The sequence below is a fragment of the Pagrus major genome, chromosome 18 (genome assembly GCF_040436345.1).
Source record: "Pagrus major chromosome 18, Pma_NU_1.0".
In the NCBI taxonomy this organism is placed as follows: Eukaryota; Metazoa; Chordata; class Actinopteri; order Spariformes; family Sparidae; genus Pagrus; species Pagrus major.
Window position 1 is genome coordinate 33,422,137 of NC_133232.1, and position 19,982 is coordinate 33,442,118.

Here is a 19,982-nt window from a genome sequence, read left to right on the forward strand (position 1 = left end):
TAAACAGCAGCAAAGCCAAGGGCAAGTCTCGCCTGTCAGCGTCGGTGACAGCTCTTGACAAAAATTCAGCAGAGACAATTCCTAAGACGTCCAGTCAAGCGAAACAATGCACGTGTGCAGGAATGACCCCAGCTGGGCCGCCTCACTCTCCATTAGGTTTCAGTGTTGTTTGTCGTGGCTCTGCAGCCGACAGACAACAACACCTGAGAGAAGATAAAATGCAAGACGTTCCCTGTAAAGACACAGCCTTTGTTTTGTTTGTCTCTGTGGTTTCAGATGCACTTAATCCTCCTAAATACACCGGCGGTTTCTGTGACATTGACTCAGCAAAAAAAAAAGGGTAAACCCAAACCGCTCTTACAGTTGTGTGACAGCAACAAAAGGCTGGACTATTTAAGTGATTAATTAATACAGCTTACAACCATTTATAAAGCCGTTTGTATCATCTGTCCGGAGTGGATTTAGGGGCTGTTTCAGAGAAGATTTACTGAACAAAGACCAGGTGGCTCATTAGCTACCAGAGTCTTAGGTTGGTCTGTATAGAGGGAGATCTCTGGGGTGGTCAAGTTTCAGTCCTTATGCTTAAATTTCAACACATGGATCCTTAATCTGTAATGCCCTCATCAGCTAGAGCCCAGTTCCCATCATCTGGCACTCATACGAGCACCTCCGGGGGCCGGTCCTGATTGGTTTGTGTTCGACACATGGAGTGAAAAATTACAATGAAACAAAACACTGTAACAAGCTGACAGAGAAGATTTTTAAAGACCTACGGAAGAAATGAATTAATACAGAACAGTTTGTATTATGAGTGTGTATTCACAGATGCAAGACACAAATCATGTGTTTTTACATGTAACATTTTTAATTATAAACACAGAACTGTCGCTGTATAACATCAACTCAACATTCACTTTAAACTGTACATTCTTGATTATTTTTTTTTTTATTAAAGCATACATTTTGTTTACATGAAAGGAGCTTTGAAATGGAGCAGGTGTTGCGTTTATTGTACAAACACATATGGCAGATATGTTCGGTCGGTGGACGCCACATTAAAACCCATCATGCCAGAAACTACTTTGACAAAACTGGTAAAACTTACAATATCCCCGCTGTTTCTAACAATACACATACTGTCGAACAGGCTATTAAAATGTGGTCAAAACGAAGATCCTATGAAGCATTTCATGCCTCGTAGCCATTCTTCGAAGCAAACTTCTGTTCTATAACGGACAGTTGAATAAGGCTATGTAGAGACCTCTACTGAAATGTCGCACATCATTCAGCTCAGCTCGTGCTCAGCTTGACGGTCGGGTACTTCCTTTCCTGAGTCAGATTCATCTATCAAGACTTTATCAACACAGCATCTGAACTGTCCCCTAACAGGACAAACCTGGGAATGTCACGTAGTGTGAAAATATAAAGCTAAATGCACATTTAGACTCTAAAAGTAACATCTGGAGAACGGATATACTATGTAAGAGATGTAAACTGTTCAAATATAATCTGAAGAATAAAGACTATAAAATATAAATGTTGATTTTTGAATGTAGAGTTGAAATATTTCTATGTAAAATAACACAGTTCACGTCACAGCACTGCTACTGCAAGCCCCTAATTGGCAAATTGAAAACAGATTCATTTCAGTCCACTAAAGCATGTTAACGCCTATTTCCCCTCATCCGAGCAGCACCACAGACATACAAGAATATCAAAAAGAAATGTATGAGAGAGCATTTGGTTTCACCTCCCTGTGTATGTCCTTACACTGAATCCATTTTATGGTCATAAGGAAAGAGATCTGACAGATGTTGATATTGTTATCTTTAGAAATATACTGAAGCATATCTAATAATTAAAACAGATGGCAGAGGAAAATATACTCATATATAAAAATATTTTCAATTACCAGAGTACCTGATCACAGAAGTAATCAGTAACTACAGTCAACCAGCTTCATACTAACACATAAATCCTGTAATCGCTTAAATTCTTTTTAAAGATGAGTCAGAAAATAAAATGATAGCTGCGTGTAAACTTGAACAAACGGAGGTCCCGTTTCCTTTTTGGTGAACCACCCAAGAAATCGGTCCTGCTCAATATCCAAACTACAGGCCAAGGCCTCGAAAACCACACAGTCTGTTCTTCATCTCACCCCAACGACTGACACACAGGAATACAGAGAACACACACTCTGAACACGCTTAATCCAGTCACCCCGAAAACCCTGGAAGAGGAATACTGACTGAAGACGACTTTACATCTGTAAGTGTGTGTGTGTGTGTGTGTGTGTGTGTGTGTGTGTGTGTGTGTGTGTGTGTGTTTTGTAGGGGGTCACTGCAACACACACATGGAGCTGCGAGGGGGGTTGACTGTCCGGGCCACGGTGTCCTGACTGTAGTTCACAATGTCTGCCTTCACCACACGCTGAGAAGATGGAGAGACGAATAAACACACAGACAATTAAAGAGCTGCCACGACAACACAAACAGTCATGAATCTTAATTGCTAAACTTTGATAAAATATATACAAAATATACTAGAAATTAGATTAGCTGTTCGCTATTTACTGTGGTAAAGCAATAGTTCACACATATCTTTGCTTTCTTGCAGTTAGATGAGAAGCTCTGCACCTCTCATGTCTGAACAGTGGAAGCTACAGTGAGCAGCAGGTTAGCTTAGCTCAGCATAAAGACTGGAAACAGAGGAAAACAGCTAGCATGGCTCTATCAAACTGCCTACCAGCACCTGAAATAGCCTTTTCACACCTGGAAGTGTTTTTTCGGGTTAGTTTTGGTTTCACATTGCACTTATGTGAGCACACTAAAGACCTATTAATGACAAACCCGCGCCCCGTCATTGTCACCTACCTGAGCCGTGTCTCCCTATACTTTCTATTGATTTGTAGGTCGATGATGGAGAAAAATGGATGAAGAGATTAATTTAGCTGCCACTTTAATTATATCTTTATTAAAACTCTTTCAATTAAACATTTGGTCTCATGAAAGTGGCTCAAAATGGCTCACTTTGCGTTGTTTTTCCTATTTCGGGTTTCTGACGATAACCTGCCAGAATTTCCTGTAATTGGTTGAAAAGTCTGAACCGTCCAAAAAAAATGTTTTTACACTAAACATGTACCGAACCATGGTTCAGTTTGATCTGGACCGGGACCACCTGTTTTCATTGGACTGAGGTTCCGCTGTTTCTTCCGAAATGTGGTCCAGGGGTTGGGGTATGTTCGGATCGAACTACAAAAGTCTGAAAGTCCAGACCAAACGATCTACGTAGGTGTGAAAGGGCCCAAAAGCTGATTAACATGTTACATCTTGTTTGTTCAACCTATACCAAAAAATTAAACTGTAAAGTTGCTGACCAGGCACAGTGACGACCATCAAGTTAAGAGGCAAACTCCAGGAAGTCTTCATGCTAAGCTAAACTAAGTTAGCCAGCTGAAGCTCCACAGACATGAGAGTCATTGATCTTCTCATCTAAAACTCGGAAAATGTTGAACTATTCCTTTAACATTTCTTTGTACATGGCTCAAAATCCAGGCGATGATTTAAGACACTGCTCAGAAGATTTGTGCACCCGAGCAGGTCAGGAGGTCAAACTGGAGTCATCTTTGTTACCATCATTAAGGGTTTTCTCACTGCATCACTCTCTACCAACTCAGCGAAACACACAGTTTACATTCCTGAGACACTTCAGCAAAATACTGTCAACTCTATGATAACACAACAGAACGTCAGAGGAGGTGCGATCAGGTTCTGGCACCAAATACACCCACGACTACAACTACAAAGCAACTGTTTTTACTTTCTAGGATCTATGAAATATATCTACTACGATCTACATCTGCTGAAATATATCTGTGTAACTGTGGAGACGTACTTCCAACTATTGAACAGAACATATTTTGCTTTGCTGAGAGTTCTCTTGTCTAATGGGGCCTTCATCCTGTGGGTAGTCCACCAGCTCAGCCTTCACAATCCTCTGAGCAGGTTCAACACGTCAGAGCAGTGCAGAGATGGAGGCGGAAGCAACAGGACAAAAAAAAAAAGGCAAAGGACAATGAGCAGGACATGAAGAGTGAGAACAATGGAGATCAAAGCCATGTATGGTGAGGACAGTGAACAGAGAAGCATTGAGAGAAGTGAGAGAGATGAACAAGAAATGTAAGAAATAAGACAAAGCAAAGCGTGACATCATGTACAGATAGCAAGCACAGCCAGGTGAAACAAAACTAAACGTCTTTAAGGCAGAATTACTGACTTTAATAATCTAACTATGACCCAAAAATCTCACGTTAAACTTAAGAGAGAAATGAATCAACTTGAAACACTAAATTAGGGCTGTAACCAACAATGATTTAAATATTGTTTATTCTGCTGATTTCTTTCTTTCGTTTAATTGTTTTGTCGATGTAACAAGAAGAGTTGTGATGATTTTGTCCGACCAACAGTCCAAAACCCCCAAATAATCAGTTTTATGTGAAGGAAAATCTGCAAAACTTGCTGTTGACACTCAGAATCCAGAGAAGGTTTTGCAAATTGTCTCTTGATATACATCTGTACCTAAACCATTAATTGTCTACTTGCTTTGGCACTACAGTAAATTGTTTTTAGCTTCCTACACTACTCGCCATACTTAAATGATCGTTAACAGAGCCAATAATTAAACAGACGTCAAGTTGTGCCTGATGTAATCTTGGGCCTGATCACTGAAAGAGTGCAAAAGGAAAAAAAGACATCTTTTCATCAAACATTCCTCATTTGTTCAATTATCTAATTTCATGCTACCAATATAAACCTAGCTTTATTTGTTTCTCCGGGTCCTTGAGCCATCCTGTGCCATTTTTCCGACCAACATGTGACGTCTCTAGCTATTTTATCGAAGTCTTTACACATCGTAGAGCATTTTGAACCTGTACTTTGTAAGCTTTGACGTAAATCTATATTGGAATCTTCTCTTGGGGCAGCTGGTACATTTTTGGAATACATATGCTTGGGACTTTAATTACAAATTAGCCTAAATCTGATCTGAATGGTGCATCAGGCTGCGGGGCTCTTCGCTGTATAACCGCTGAAGAACAGACCACATGGTTGAGGAGCAGGCCCTGGTTGGCTGTCTGATTAACGAGCTGCCGAAGCCTGTTGTCGGAGTCAGTGAGTGATCCGAGGCCTCGCTATCTGATCCAACAGACAGAGGACCATGAAGGAAAGGGCTGCCAGGCAGATATAATACTGTCAGGGGTTGTGACCCCCATGTTCGACTCTCTAAAGCTGACAGCTGATAATGAGGCTTCACTGGCCTCACGGCTAGACCCAGAGCCATGACCTGCTCAAAGCCTCGTCTCTATACCCATGAGACAAACTCTGTGAGTCCCTCCTTCACATCTCCAACATCAGAAAACGATATTGTCTTTGTAAGAATTAGTTTGACTACATAAAATACATTTCTGTAGGCCAAACTGAAACTGAAACAGTCTGCAGCTACTTTAATGATGTCAAACATTCCTGAGGTCCGGCTTCCTACATGTGAGGGTTTTTCTGCTTTTCTCTGTATCATATAATTTTAAGCTAAAGATCTTTGGGACGAAAAAACCTTCAATCGTGTTACCTGGGGCTCTGTGATTAGCATCTTCTTACATTTTAAATGGCAGCGACCAGAAAACATTCAGTATGAGGTCAATACCTGACTGTTACAATTGTATTTTCCATCAGAAGTTAAAGAAACACTGAACACGGTTAAATTTCGTGTGCTTCTGTCAACTTGTCTGTTTCCATGAAGTGCGAATGGAATCCAGCCAGCCTGATTAGCCTGGATTAAACCACTTTGCTTTATTGACAGACCTATCAGGGGAGGGCAGGAAGCAGAAAGTAGATGGACAGCTCCATTAGTCGACGGTCATTTTCAGCTAGTCAGCAGCAGTGTTGGTGATGAGAGAGGGGCTTGAGAATTTGGCCAGTCCTTCCCTTACATGCTCTCCCTTCTCTGAGGGTCCTGACCTCTCTGTAGCCCCCCAGCTCATCAACCACCACCCAGCCAGTGTGGCTCCAAGCGGTCATATCAGCCCCAGGATTAATGCCTCTGGGGGAGGTGACCTTGTAAATCCTACAGCTGCCACCACTGGGCACCTTGGTCTGGCTGGCAAGCTAAAACCCTGTTTTGGCCCAAAACGGTGGGAGATAAACCAAATAAATCAGGCAGCTGATCCTAACCTCCTCACCCCCGCAACTGCCGTCCTTTAACCTCCGACTTCACGCGCTAATGTGGTCAATGTGGGTCTATTTACAGACGGCCGTGTCAGTGGCAGGTAGACCATCACAGGAGGCAGACGTAACAAACTCGTGTTTACACAACAAAAGGTCCTTTACAGTGTGTGTCGACCTCCGCCGACCTAACACACTCACTGTGACCTCCCTTGAGTTCAGGCATAACATTACACGTAGCGCTGGGAGAGAGGAACCCGGAAACAACACCAGATACTTTCACTCTTTCATCGTTCAAAAGAGAGCTGCAGGGACGACGTGTTTTTCCAATTTTTGAGGCATACATTTAATCAGCAGAAGTAAAAAGCTAACGTTAGCCATTAAACGTCTTATACATATTATACACACTTTACCATAAACTGATCGATCTACAAGCTGTAAAGTCAGAGTTAGAATAGTTTGCAACTCGAGTTGGCCTGTAAAGACGGACTAGTGAGTAGATGGGTTTTCATGTTCAGCCTGATGATGTTAAATGTCCCCGACAACCTCTGTAGTCTCACTTAGCCACTTGTTAGCAGCCGCCTTTTTTTAAGACACATAAAGGTTTTTTAATTCAAACATATGGTATTCACTGACATTTTATATCGTAGAACAAAACACGAATATAACTGAAAACCCAACCGCAGGAGTAAGTGCAAAAATGCTAACTGATTTCCGGGTTTTAGGAATCATTCCTGCAGAACTCTATTATAAATATGAGACCAGAGCGATCTCTCTAAAAGTGTACATTTTTTAAAATAAGCCTTTTAAAAAAGGAGCTTGCATAGAAATTTGAGCGAGACCTTGATGCCGTGATGGCTCACCTGGGACTGCTCTATTTCTGCTTTGTTTAGCTTCACACCAAGAATCTCAGCAGCCACTCTCTGGAAACAAAGGTACACCTGGAGAGAGAGATGACAAGAAAAATAGGACAAGGTAAGACTCATCAAAGTCACTCCACATTTTACAATTTTATTGTGAATCGTCTGGTACTAACCGAGTCCCCTGTCTTGGCCGATACAAACTGACTGATGAGGCCGTTCTCTTGGCAGAAACGCTGGTGTTTGTCAGCCTTCACCGTCCTCATGTGCTCCAGGTCGACTGTGGATGAAACACAGCGTGACACGTGAGAAAACTTACGAGAGATGGATACATAGATGTATACGGTGGTTATGCAGCTCTCTCGCAGGGTTAACTGTCACGTATCTGAACATAAACAGAAAAGATAACTGTTTACACTTGAGTTAAGATGGAAGGGGATCTGCCTAGTGTACGAGAAAGGTGCACATAAATGAACGTGATAACAAAACATAATTCAATTGTTATGTTGCTTTCAAACCCAGCTGTGGAGAACACTGACTGTTGTATTTTTAAATTTATGGAGGGAGGCGTTTCAGGTGGTTTTAGAGTGGAAATGATCAATTCAGTAGCCCCGAGCTTCCACTCCCAGCTGGTATTAAGGCTTGATGTGACACATTCTTCTGTGTAAGCCTAGTACAGTTGAACCCTGAAGCCATGAACCTCTATTTGACCCGAAACAGACAAACCAGCCCAGCTGTGGAGAAATGCTTAAGAAACAATGTGTGGATGACCGAAGTCTTGAGGCTACACTCACAGTGAGAGTGTAGATGGAGAAACAGTTTGACTTATGAGCGTGCCGGCCTTTAAGGTGGGCACGCAGGCCCAAGAACTGGGACTGTCACCTTCACGCTGATTTACTGTGAGCACACAATGACAGCCTTCCTTTATAGCTATTGTGATGTGCATTCGACTCCTGTGCAGTGATACCGGGCGCTTTGCTTCTCTCCTTCCTCACTATGGGGTCGTGCTGGGGTCGATGAGGAAGGTCACCCGGGGGTCTTGCTGCTGAAAGCAATAGCTTCGCTCTTTATTTCTGGCTTTGTGCAGGAAGGCGGCCACGCCCGGTATCTGGTGCATACATGTCTATGGTAGCTGGAGGAGGTCAGGCTACTGTACGGTGTTGCATTTCTCTCGTCCCCCCGAGTTTTACTCTTTGTGTGAGGCTTCATTGAAGTTGTCAAGGATTTACCCTGTTCTCATGCCCCTCTGTGTGTGTGTGTGTGTGTGTGTGTGTATATGAGTGTGAGAGAGGGAGGCTGGGGAATAAAGCCAGCAGCAGAGAAAGAGAGAGACAGATACATAGCAAGGAAGAAATGTAAACACTGCACTAATCCTGTATTATTAATATCTCAGTAAGTCATATGACCCAAAAATGTTAAAGGCCAAAAAAATACATTTGGAAAGAATCATTTTAGACTAAAACGAATATTACCATCATCATAAGTGACATATAAACACAAACCTTTCTGGGCAAGGGCAGACACTTTTACAACTACTCAATGTCCAGGGCAGACTGTCATGTCTGTGCCGGTGCATAAACATAGCTGTCTCATAGGCGTCAGCACGTTATTAATTCCAGTCATTAACAGCGGAGGTACCCAGCATGCTACTAGAAGTAAACACCGCTAATCCTTTGGATCCTGCACACTTGGGAAAGGTTATCAATCATGTGTCACAGTCAGATTAGCCAACGTTAACATAGTGGCTCAGGAGCTGTTGAAGGCGCGTTACTGTACGTAAAAAAGTCGGACAAGTGAGTGACGTTTCTGGATTCTGGCGGTAGGTACTGTATGTGTGGCAACGGGAGGGGAAATTAAAAAACCCGCAATAAAACGAGAGGAAGTTTCTGAAGAAAATTTGAGTTGCTCCTGGTGTGACACAATATGAAATATATATAAAATATGCTGCAAACCCTTAAATGGCACTAAAACATACTGGAATGACTTCACCTTGCACTTGCAAATATTTGTATTGCCCCACAGATACAAAGCACATCTTTTGTGCAACAAATAGGGTAATCATGAGGTGCTGCTTCATAAATAAAGGATAAATAGCCCTCTCGTTCTTTTGTTTGGGATTCATAGTATCTACGCATTTCAAATTGAACTTTTTTCTATAGTGGAATAATGGACAGGTGTGTTTTCAGCCATGGTGACAGGATTAGGATTTTTGGAATAACTGGAAAGATGTGGGATCACCACAAATTCACCACCATCAACTTATTGTGAGTGTTTTTATCTCAGTGAGCAATAAAATGTTATATCCTACCATCCCTGATGTGCTCGCTTACACTGAATATTACAGGTCCAAACCCTGTAAACAAGCTGCATCGGCACATGTGAGATGATGTCGGTTGAAACACGTGAAGCAGTTGAAGTGTCAGTTCAAGCTGAAGCGCTGAAAGAGTATCAGCTGTCTGTTAAAGTGTACTCGCTTAAGGTATTTAATTTCATGTTTCGGCATTGTAGTCTGTTGAACTTTAAGTTGAAAAGTACTGAAAGTAGATGAAAAATAACACTGAAAGCAGCTGAAAAGGAGAAAGTAATCAAAGTGTCAGTTGATGTGTAGCTTTCCATCTGCAGTCGCTCGGCAGGAAGGCAAAATGTTATGTTTTTAGTAGATGTTTAAATTTCAATTTAAGGTTTCAGAAAAAAGGATCCACAATGATGACAGGGCAAACGTTGAGATCATACTATGACAGAAAGCCTCCAAGCATCTTCTGAGTCGATCTCATGATGAGATTAATTTGTCAACATAAATTACGCTGGATAAATACATCAGTATGCATGAAAAGACAATCCTCTAAAAGTGTGCATGTTCCTGGTAGGGTTCATGATTTTAGTCACGTAATCATACTGTAGGTGGGCCCACATTCTCACACAAAAGAATTTCGCAGCATGTGACATCTGTCTGTAAACTGAATACAACACTAATCCCACAGTTTTAGTGTTTTGCTCCATTTCTCTCCCTAATGTACCCATTTCTACTTATCAGGTCAAAACAATCTTCCTCCGATGATCTGGTTTCCCTCCGTTTCTGTCAAACTGTACATCAGCTTAACAACCCCTAGGAAGTGACTGCAACACACGAAATAAACTGTTTAGGCCTCCGAGCACATAGAGATAGTGGAGGGGATCATCACTCGTCGAGAGCGATGGCCCTCCCTCGCTCTGGTCACCATCAGTGTTTATTTAAAAGGTCTGCCTGTCACTGCGGTGAATTACAGGACAACAGTTACAGATTAATATCTGGCGGATAAATTAGGCTTTTACCGTAAATAACCGGTTTGTTATTGCGGTGACCTATTATATAAACGGGAACGCAACCAAATGAGAAGAAAATATGGATGTTCTTCTCCACAAGTTAGTGTCTGTGGGGATGTCAGCTTAGCTCCTTCATGGAAAGAATCCTCTCACTGGCAGACCTGATTATCCTGAAACCAGACAGACTTGGAAAAGGTCACTGAAAAACTTTAAATTAGAAAGGAGGATGGATTTTGGTTGGATGGATCTGCCCAGAGCAAGCTTTTAAACCAATACCACTGCTTTATCACCTTCCCCGAAAAGAAGACCAACTAATGACTCAAATGAAATAGCTGAAAAACCATTTAAGATAAGTGGAAGAGTAGATGTTTACATCTTATCCTGGTTTTCAGAAATCTGGATATGCTAGCTGGATTACTCCAATAGAAACCAGGGTAGAGAAATCAAGGCACACCTGCACACGCAGGATCAGAAACCTGGATACTGTTTAACAAGGTTTCTCACGGTCGTATCCCAAATAGGATCAAAACCAGGATAACACTCAAAACAGGGATACTTCTGTGTATGTAGACATACTTTTTATAACTTTTAAAGGAAGAAAAAACAAATCCTTCCTTTTTAAAAAGGGAATAAAACACCTTTGCTTGGTTCAAGAGTGGTGGTTGGTGCTACAGCTTTACTTGGTCTAGCTGCTTATGATGGCTACATAAGCTGATGTAAGCAAACTTTCACGAGTTTAATCTCTGTGACTGACATTACTGAGTCAGTTTGTTGACTTTGTGGATTTTTTAATCATGTAATTGTCTCTCAGGCTCCCTTTAAGTGCGGTTAGTAACAGACCTGTTTCATAACTTTTGCTGAACAACTGCCACTGTGGCAACAATTGACAATGACTGGATCAAGGCTCATTTATGCTCAACGTTAGATACATATACAGAGCTATCTGTCCATACTGTGTGTTCATTTTGGGCATAGTTGCGCACGTTTTCTGAAAGCTTGACAATGGGGACGACATAGAGCAGTAATCGTGAGAAGACAGTTTAGGCAATTCAAGGAAATACGACCATGAACAATGCCGCTCGTCATCAGTTTCTTTCATTGGTAAAGTGAAATGAATTCTCCGTCCACATGTTGCGATGTATTTAAAGGCCTCACGGTCCACTGCTGTCTAGAAGACGGCCTCTGCCACTTTCTAAACAGGTAGATTGGGGGTACCAGGTACATCACAACCTTCTTCATTGTTGCCGTGTTTGTTGTTGTCAGTTAGTCTTGACTCTGTGCTGCCCTCGAGTGGATTGACATCATGCCAACATAAAGGACACATGGGGGCATAAATGAGCCTTAATGCTAAAGCTTAAACTGAGCGTAACTGTAGAGGAAAGTAATAACAATGTGTCTGTGAAAAGTTTCCCCCCAGATCCAAAAAGGCACTGTACGTTGAACTTCCAGACACAATCTATTGTTATTCTCACTGACACAGTAACGGGCCAAATGTGGACAATGTGAGAATTCAAGGATGGATTTTTCCTCTGTTCAGTTCACCAACACACGTTGCCAAGGCAAAACAATAAGCTAATAGCTATTTGTTGGCTACCCAGCCTGAAATCCTACACTGCGCTGTGTGATCCTCAGTGGGCTTTTTAAAACCATGCTGTGATAACAGAGACACCTACTTACTGTTCTACTGAGTCGGCTGCTGGGGACCAATTGGAAGAGTTTACCCAGCGAGCAACGGCCAGAGAATAAGCTTGACATAACACAGTTAATTGCCGGCAGCCTCGTTTTAAACTAAACAGCAGTTGGTGCAGCGGGGAGTGTGAGGGCGGAGGGTGGAATGTGCGAGCTTGCGTGTGTGTCTGTGTGTCTGTGTGTGGTAGTAATGGTGGGGCGTGTGTGTGTTGTCAGAGACTTTGGGCTCCGAGGGGTCATATCACATTAAGTGAAAGTTACAGGGTTGAGCCTAATCAACCCCAGGGGAGAACCTATCACTTCCAACATTACCTCACACTATGCCTTTAAGACCCTTTTAAGAGGGTTTGCCTCAATTTCCCCTCAATGAGCGACCGTGAGCCAATTCAGACTGTACAGTGAGGGTAAGGATTATCAAACCAAGTCCAACTCCTAATGAAATGACTTACAACTGTGTGAGCAAACTGTTCACTAGGCTCCACTAAGTTTGAAAACACCCCAGAACTATTCTGCAGCTTTTGTGAGCCTCGACTGCTTCAGTCAGTTGTGAAGCAGACTCACAGCGGCCTTTTACATGAATGCCTCGACACAATGTCCTCACACGCTCGAGTCTAACAGGCACATGTGTCAAACTCATTTTATGTGGTAATTTGCACAATAACATTCTATGCTGCATTACAGAAGTACTGCGTCCAAAAACTACATGTCCCAAAATGCATCCCACATTTGTTATCCATGCACTGAAGGCTTCTGGCTGCTAGATGTAGACATACGCTAAATGCCGTCTCAATATCATACAGCTATTTTCAACAGTAGCACTCTTGCACTCTAATATTAGCAGCCGTGCGAAATGTCAAAGAAATGAAAAGTTGACGCAGAGGGAAGGCGACTTAATGAGAGATTTGTGCTGAATGAAAACAAGCTGGGATGTCTTCTTTGTGACGAGGCAGTGGCAGTGCCAAAGGAATACAGTTTACAGCAGCACTTTGACACCAAACACAGAGTCAAGTATGTTAATCTCAGCCACCAAGAAAAACAACTGAGAGTCCAAGAATTAAAAAGCAGCCTGCATTTCGCAACAGAATATGTTTGCAAACGTTGCAGCGAAAAAAAAATATGCAGCAGTTCGCAAAATGTTTTTCTAAAGGGACCTCACTAAATTATGTAATATGATAACAAGTAGATTTATATAGTCTTACATTTACAGCCGCCCCTTCTGAGGGCAGCCATACCGCTGATGTGGCCCGGGATGAAAGTGAGTTTGACACCTCTGTGCTACACTCCATTTATTATGGTGTTATGACGTTTGTTGCCAAATTGAAACCACTCACTTAAAATTGTGCGTTTTATTACAGAGTTTGCTGGCTGTCTCTGTCATTGGTATATTTCATCTCAAGCCATTCAGAGGAAACATCTGCACATCTCTAAAAACATACTTCAGTACATCTTGAATTCATTATCTCAGATCACAAGAAGGCCCTTTTAGTCTGTAAAGGAATTTAAACTGAGGAAAGTGATATCTCTGGCTGGTTTACAGACTATTGTGAATTTATACCAAAATAAATGACTCCTTTTATTAATTGCCTCTTTTCTTAACTCATTTTAGTCTTTGTATTATGTGTGTTTACATTCAGTGTTTCTCATCAACACATTCAATTTAAACTTGATGAATGCCTTTCTTTCTTTCTTTCTTTCTTTCTTTCTTTAAAAACCTTTTTGAATATACTTACATACTTCTTCTGTTATTGGTGCACTGCTACGTTTTAGATCACATTACTGCCACTAACTCTCCACATCACAGGACTCGTGATGTCAAGTAAGGCGAATTAACTCAAACACGTCCTGCTGCAACTTTTTTGCTCCTTGACACAAAAGTAAAACTCACACGGTTCTCATTTTCCTAATCTATAAGAGAAGTCTGTCTGATATAACATGATTTATTCAGATTTAAGGCTTGATTTGTTTGATTTAATTAACCTATTGAATTTGTTTTGCAGTGCTGATTTTTGGTGACATTTTTTAATTCTACTTGGTATTTTCTTTATTGTTTCGTATGTTTTGACTGAGCTATAATTATTATTTGTGAGACGTGACTCCGATTGGCAATCCTCTTCATTTTAAAGCGTTAAAAACGTTTGAATATTTTTTTCATATCGCAACATGTCTGTTGCAGAAAAGATAAATATCGCATTTTTTTTTCCATTAACGTGCAGGACTACCCCTGAGATGGTGGCACGAAAATGCATCGCAGATACAAACAATACAATTACCCGTACATCAAAACAATGTTCACCACCGGCACTAGTGGTCACAAACTTCAGAGGGTAACAAAGTCACCCACATTACAGTAAAATACTGTATTCCTGTAGTGGTTAGTTTTACAAAACAGTGTCCTATATGCCACCAAAAACCTGAACAACTATAAACATGTTACAAAAACTAATACTGACTCGATCGACTATTAAACAGCAGGAATCTGACAAAACAGCAGAGTCATTTTCCCTCAAAATCTGATAGCGAACAGGTGAGATTAATTGCGAGTGACATTTTATTTACTCTTAAATTTTCCGGTACAAGATGCAGGGAAACCTTTACTAGCTTAAAAAGTCAAGTAAAAGTATAATGAATCATTCTGTGTGAAGTCTGATTGAATTAGACATTGATTTAACTTTCGCAGCACAAGTGCCTAGTAAAACAAAATGACTAGTGGAATTTATGTGAAGCATTTAAATGATTGGGTCCAACTGGTTTACACGACTTGGAGAGAGCTCATAAAAGCTGAAATATGAAGTACGTGATTAGTCTCTATTAAAATAGTCTGTATTGAAATATGGACCACATCATATAAATGCAAACAATAACTGCTTTTCCTCGTCAAAAAAGAGCTGGTTGTATCCGCGTTTCATTTCTGTTTTCTGACATACGGTATCATAGAGAAGTGTGACAGAAAACTTTGTGTTTTCTTTACTCTTAAGACACTATGCAGTCATTCAGAAGTCAACTATGCAAACGGCACATTTCATTAGACCTTAACAGTGCAGGTATTGTTTACAGGAGGCGATGTTTATTTTCTGAGAGCTGGACGTCTAAATTTAATGCAAAAGTACCTGAAACTCAAAATTATTTTAATATTAAATTTGGCTTTAATTTACCTGTACAACTGAGGAAATCATAATTCCTGCATCATTACAGCTGCAGACTATTTCAGCACTCGGTAGCCAATTATGTACGTCTATTGATGACATTGGACAATGTACAACTGGATGTTTGAGAATCAAACTAATGTGGAATAATTATAGATAATTATCAGTATATTAAAGCTTGAAGGTAAGTTGCTAATATTATCTTGACTTTTCTGAGTGAGTACAGACAGATGAAGTGCTGTTAGTAGCCTGGTGTTGTCGAGGTGAGCGGGGCCCGTGCAGGAGTCCTCTGGGGGATCCTGACAGAGACAGAGCGCTCTTTGTGCTGCGGCGCCCCTGCCCCGGTGGCCTGAAGCGGGCCGGGACCGTCAGGGGACTCGCTTTCCACTAGGTCAGAAGTGTTCTGTCGACAGCTCATTGATCACAGCTCATCTTGTCATTTGATCGTTCTTCATGAAGCGACGTGTGGACACGCACACGTGCAAACACACACATGCATTCACACTTTAAAACATAATCAGATACTCTACTGCGGCTAGTAAAACAATGTGGTCTTCCTCCCCGGTCAGGGAATGTAAAACAGAGTGTCCAGCAGTAGCTGTGCAGGCAGGGAGAGAGCTGGAGTGCTGGGCTGTCACTGCTACAGTAAAACACGGGGCCGAGGGCCTTGCAGCCCGGGTTAACGGGCTCCCAGGACTCGTGAAAAGTGAACAAAAGGCCCAGTTCTGAGCCGACCGCACAAGACGCTGCCCGGGGTTTCACTGGCCATGTCCTCCAAGCTCTCCTGTCGCTGTTAAACTAAGTGGTCTTTTATGGGCGAGCTGTAATACATGCCTCTGTGAGCCGGCAGCGTTACTACGCGCTATAATAATTATACAGAGCACGGGGGAGCGTTCGTAATCGTACGCATCGCATCCCTATAAGTCTATTCATAATTATAAAGTCTTTCTATGAGCAATGATGTGTTGGACTGGGCTGCATATTCAACTTTAAGCCGCAGCAGTGAACTGTTGCATGGAAGTGTTTTCTGGCCTGAGCAAACATTCACCGAGTTAAAAAGCTGAAGCAGGAGCCGGGCGCAAAGACAGTGATGTAATATTTAACACCACGAATAAGTAGATTTAGCAGAAAAGGAAGTACATTTTTGTTGATATTTCACATATATTTATAATATATGCCTGTGGATCCAGATCAATCGCTTATTTACCCAACCCTGTGTCAGCAAGGCCCCTTTCCAGGAATTCCTCCATATCAATGTTGTGGAGCAGCGGAGAAATAAAGTACAGCCTGAGCGTGATGAGGGTTCCAGGCTGCACTCGGGTCAGGTGGCTAAGCTGTGCTGTACAACTCAAATGGCCCATGACTTACCACACAAGAAGGTATGCGAAGACTGATCATCTACTGCATGTGCAACAATATTTGCTTTATGGATGGCTAAAATGAATGAGGACTTTCCATGTTTCGACAGGCATGAGAGTCAAGAGAGATGAGAGCAGGGACCATAGCTGGGTCAGACAGTTGTTACAATTAAATGTTAGCATTTAGTTCATTTAGCAGGGAGTACTGGACTGGCAGCGGTTGCGGTGCTCTGTGCAGGAAAGACCACCTATCAGCCACCTGAGCAGGCTTAAACAAACCCTTCAAAGTATTTCTTAATCACACGTCTCAGCATCTGCAGCTGTGATTTTACACTGACCTATCAGCCGCAGTGTAACACAGCTGTAATTCTTCATTCATCCCTCTGTATCCTTGTTGTTACCTAAATCTCCATTTCCCATCTTTTCCAGAAATAGAGAAAGACAGCAGGCTAAAGTAAGTGCGGCTACTGAGACAATTTGATACACACGTCTGTTCTGACCCTTTACCTTCAATAAAATGTGAAGAGAAACAGGAAACACTGGATTTGCTGTAAACTGTAAACATTCCAGATCTTCACCCAGCCATACACCATGCCTTACTATGTCTATCTACTGTATATATAATGTTTTACAGTGTCGAACCTGTGGTCGCTTTACCGCAGTGCAAAACAGACACTGCTGACGTGTTCATCCCTCCTATCTGGGGAGGGGTGTGGGTGCCGGGGTAAGAGTACTGGGCTTTTGTCCCACCACATGTCTATTGTGGCTAAACCTTTCCCTTGGGGGCAATTAGGACCTTTTAGTTTGTTGTAAGAGGACCTAAGTACGAGTGGGTTGAGCCAGGAAAAACATTTTTGAGCTAAACCAAAAACAGAAGCGCATTGAGCTCCTCTGCGCTCCTGGACTTCTGAGCATCTCTCTATTAAGAAATGTGCAGGCCTGCACTGAACAGACAGGAACTGTGGCAGCTTTACAGGGGCAGGGAGGTGACGGGGGTGAGAGAGCTGGGTGGGAGGGGGGGGGGATTCAGCTCCACCTGAGGCCTTGCCAAGAGGCCAAACAACTCAAGACCAACAATGTTGGTGGCAAGGACATGCTTCATGAGAGTCAAGAGTTAGGGGAGATCCGTGTTTCGCTTTAACTTTCACATGGCTGGATGGAAAACTGGGGAGAGAGAAGTGCGACGGGTAACGGTATGCGGTGAGATCTGCCGTAGCATGCAGAAAGCAAACACACGCATGTTGTTTAACACAACAGAGACACGGAGCCAATGAAAAGACATTACTGTAAGTAAAAGCAGCTACAGCAGAAGTGTTGGTCTACACATGTGAGAGATAAGCGTTAAGAGTCGGTCTAAGTGTGTGATTGAAAGAGTTAATGTTTGCACACGGATGAAAATGAATGTGCAAGTGTGTTTGAGAGATGGAGCAAGATAGGGACAGAGAAGAAAGAAAGTGGAAAAAGAAACAGAGCAGAAGAGAGAGACAGGTAAGACGTAATTGAGTGTACAGATTGTCTACATGCGGGGACTTTATCTCCCTAAAGAAGGGAACGTTTCCCATGGCAGGCCTGAGTGGATCGGCAGTGAACAGTGTTAGAACCTCGGAGCAGAAAGCCATGAGTGATGAGGAGGGGTTAAGAGAACTGAACCCATTTAAGTCACCCAAATAAGGGCTGTACAAGCCCATGATGGATGCTCCGGAGTTCCTGAGGGAGAGAGCGCTTGCAATGGGGAAGGGTGATGGGTGGGGAGCGAGCAGGGGTCCTGCGATCCCCACTTAATAAAAACAAATTGGTTTGATAAACGACACAAGCTTAATGTCTACAAAGAAATATGTGTTCTAATTTCAAACAGTAACATAAGCCATTTTAAAATGGTGACGGCCCAATTTAGTGATGATATGTGTATGTTTCAACTAGACATGGGAAGATATAGCAATTTCAGGTCACGATTAGCCTGTCCAATCATATTATCCCGATAATCATCAAAATATTATTCAAACTCCCCCCCCAAAAAGAAATAACTTGTAGAAGTTGCACTTAAACATACTAAAATCACTTTGACCTTATATTTTGATAGGAAGCAAATACTTTTATTGCATCACAGACAGGACTCTAAAACAAAGAATCTTAAAAAGTAATCATAGATCATAAGGTTGCCCTGTACAAATAAAGGATAAATAAATGGAGGTAATCATTTTTTTAGTTTTGAATCCACATATTCACACACATCTGATTTAACTTGTTTTTGTGGGGGGATACAATGTACAAGCTGAGCCATCAGCCATGCTTAGGAAATTCAAAACAAATCAGGACACCGATACAGGACTGTACGTCAGTGAGTTAGACAGCGTGTGAAGATATTCATGATTATCCCGATAATGAAACAAAAAAAAACGCAACGTTTTTATCGCAATCTGCAATAACATCTTTTATCGTCCCGTTCCTAGTTACAACTCACAAAAACATGCAAAACATAGATCAGGACTGTTCACAGCGTGCCATGTTTTTTATATCCGTGACAATCTCTGATCTAAAAGACAAACAGTCACAAACAGGCCAAATGCAGCTGTTGTTAAGCAGAGAGCAGCAGAATTTATCATTTGGAGCCATTTCAAAACACACAGCACTTATTAGTCTACTAAAAATGAAACACTTGAGTGGTGAAGGAGATGACTGCGCAACAAGCCAACATTTCTCTTGAGAGGTTCCTGTGTACCATACGGTGTTACACTGGGCTGCGCTATAATAAACAGTTATAGTATGTTTAGACAGACCAAGAGCTTAGCATTCTTCCATTACCCTTGTGTTCCCAGAAACCCTACGAGTGTGTCACTTTACCTACGTGCACGTTTCTCTGTGTGTGCGTGTGCGTGCAGTTGCATAAATAATTGTGTGCCCTCAATAAAACATTTCATTGGCTTCCTCTCTGAATTGTTACAAGTGGTGCCATTATTTAACACAAGGCTCTGGGCGGCATGTAGAGGGCATGGGGGTGCAGCATGCTCGCGCTTAACAAGCACACTTAACCCCAGCCGGCCATGCTAAGCCCGAAGAAAGGAAAGGTTGTTCCCCGGCAGTGACATGGCACAGGAGGGCAGTCAGGCCAGGGTAAGGAGAGGAGGGGACAGCATCATTAATGAACCAGTCTGGTCCATAGGCTCAATTACCGTCCACTGGGTAAAGAGGACAGTGTTCAAATTAAACTAGAAGGCAGGCACGGGGTAATTCAGGAAATTTAAGCTCAATGTATACGGTAGCACGTGTACTGTTAATAAGCCAAACACAGTCGCCTGCACGTTAAACAGAACACTTAAATTTCATACTGTAACATGTCTTTCAGTGCATGGAAGAAAAAACCTTCTGCGTGTGCTGTATATAGCGCTCTTTCTGCTCTAACCAGCAACTAAAGTA

The 19,982-nt window shown here is 42.1% G+C and overlaps 1 protein-coding gene across 2 annotated transcripts in view; it reads right to left on the minus strand.

Annotated features, from left to right (window-relative positions):
- Positions 1–844: 844 nt before the first annotated feature.
- rab28 (RAB28, member RAS oncogene family) overlaps positions 845–19,982 on the minus strand; it is a 31,266-nt gene continuing 12,128 nt past the window's right edge. The window contains exons 5-7 of one of the 2 annotated variants that reach the window (XM_073486936.1): positions 7,252–7,355; positions 7,079–7,156; positions 845–2,430 (exon numbers count right to left, since the gene is read on the minus strand). In XM_073486936.1, coding sequence (XP_073343037.1) covers positions 2,338–2,430; positions 7,079–7,156; positions 7,252–7,355 — 275 coding nt within the window. In that variant the 3' untranslated portion in view covers positions 845–2,337. Of the gene's footprint in view, positions 2,431–3,817; positions 3,997–7,078; positions 7,157–7,251; positions 7,356–19,982 lie in introns of those variants that run through there. The other variant, XM_073486937.1, reaches the window with a different exon arrangement.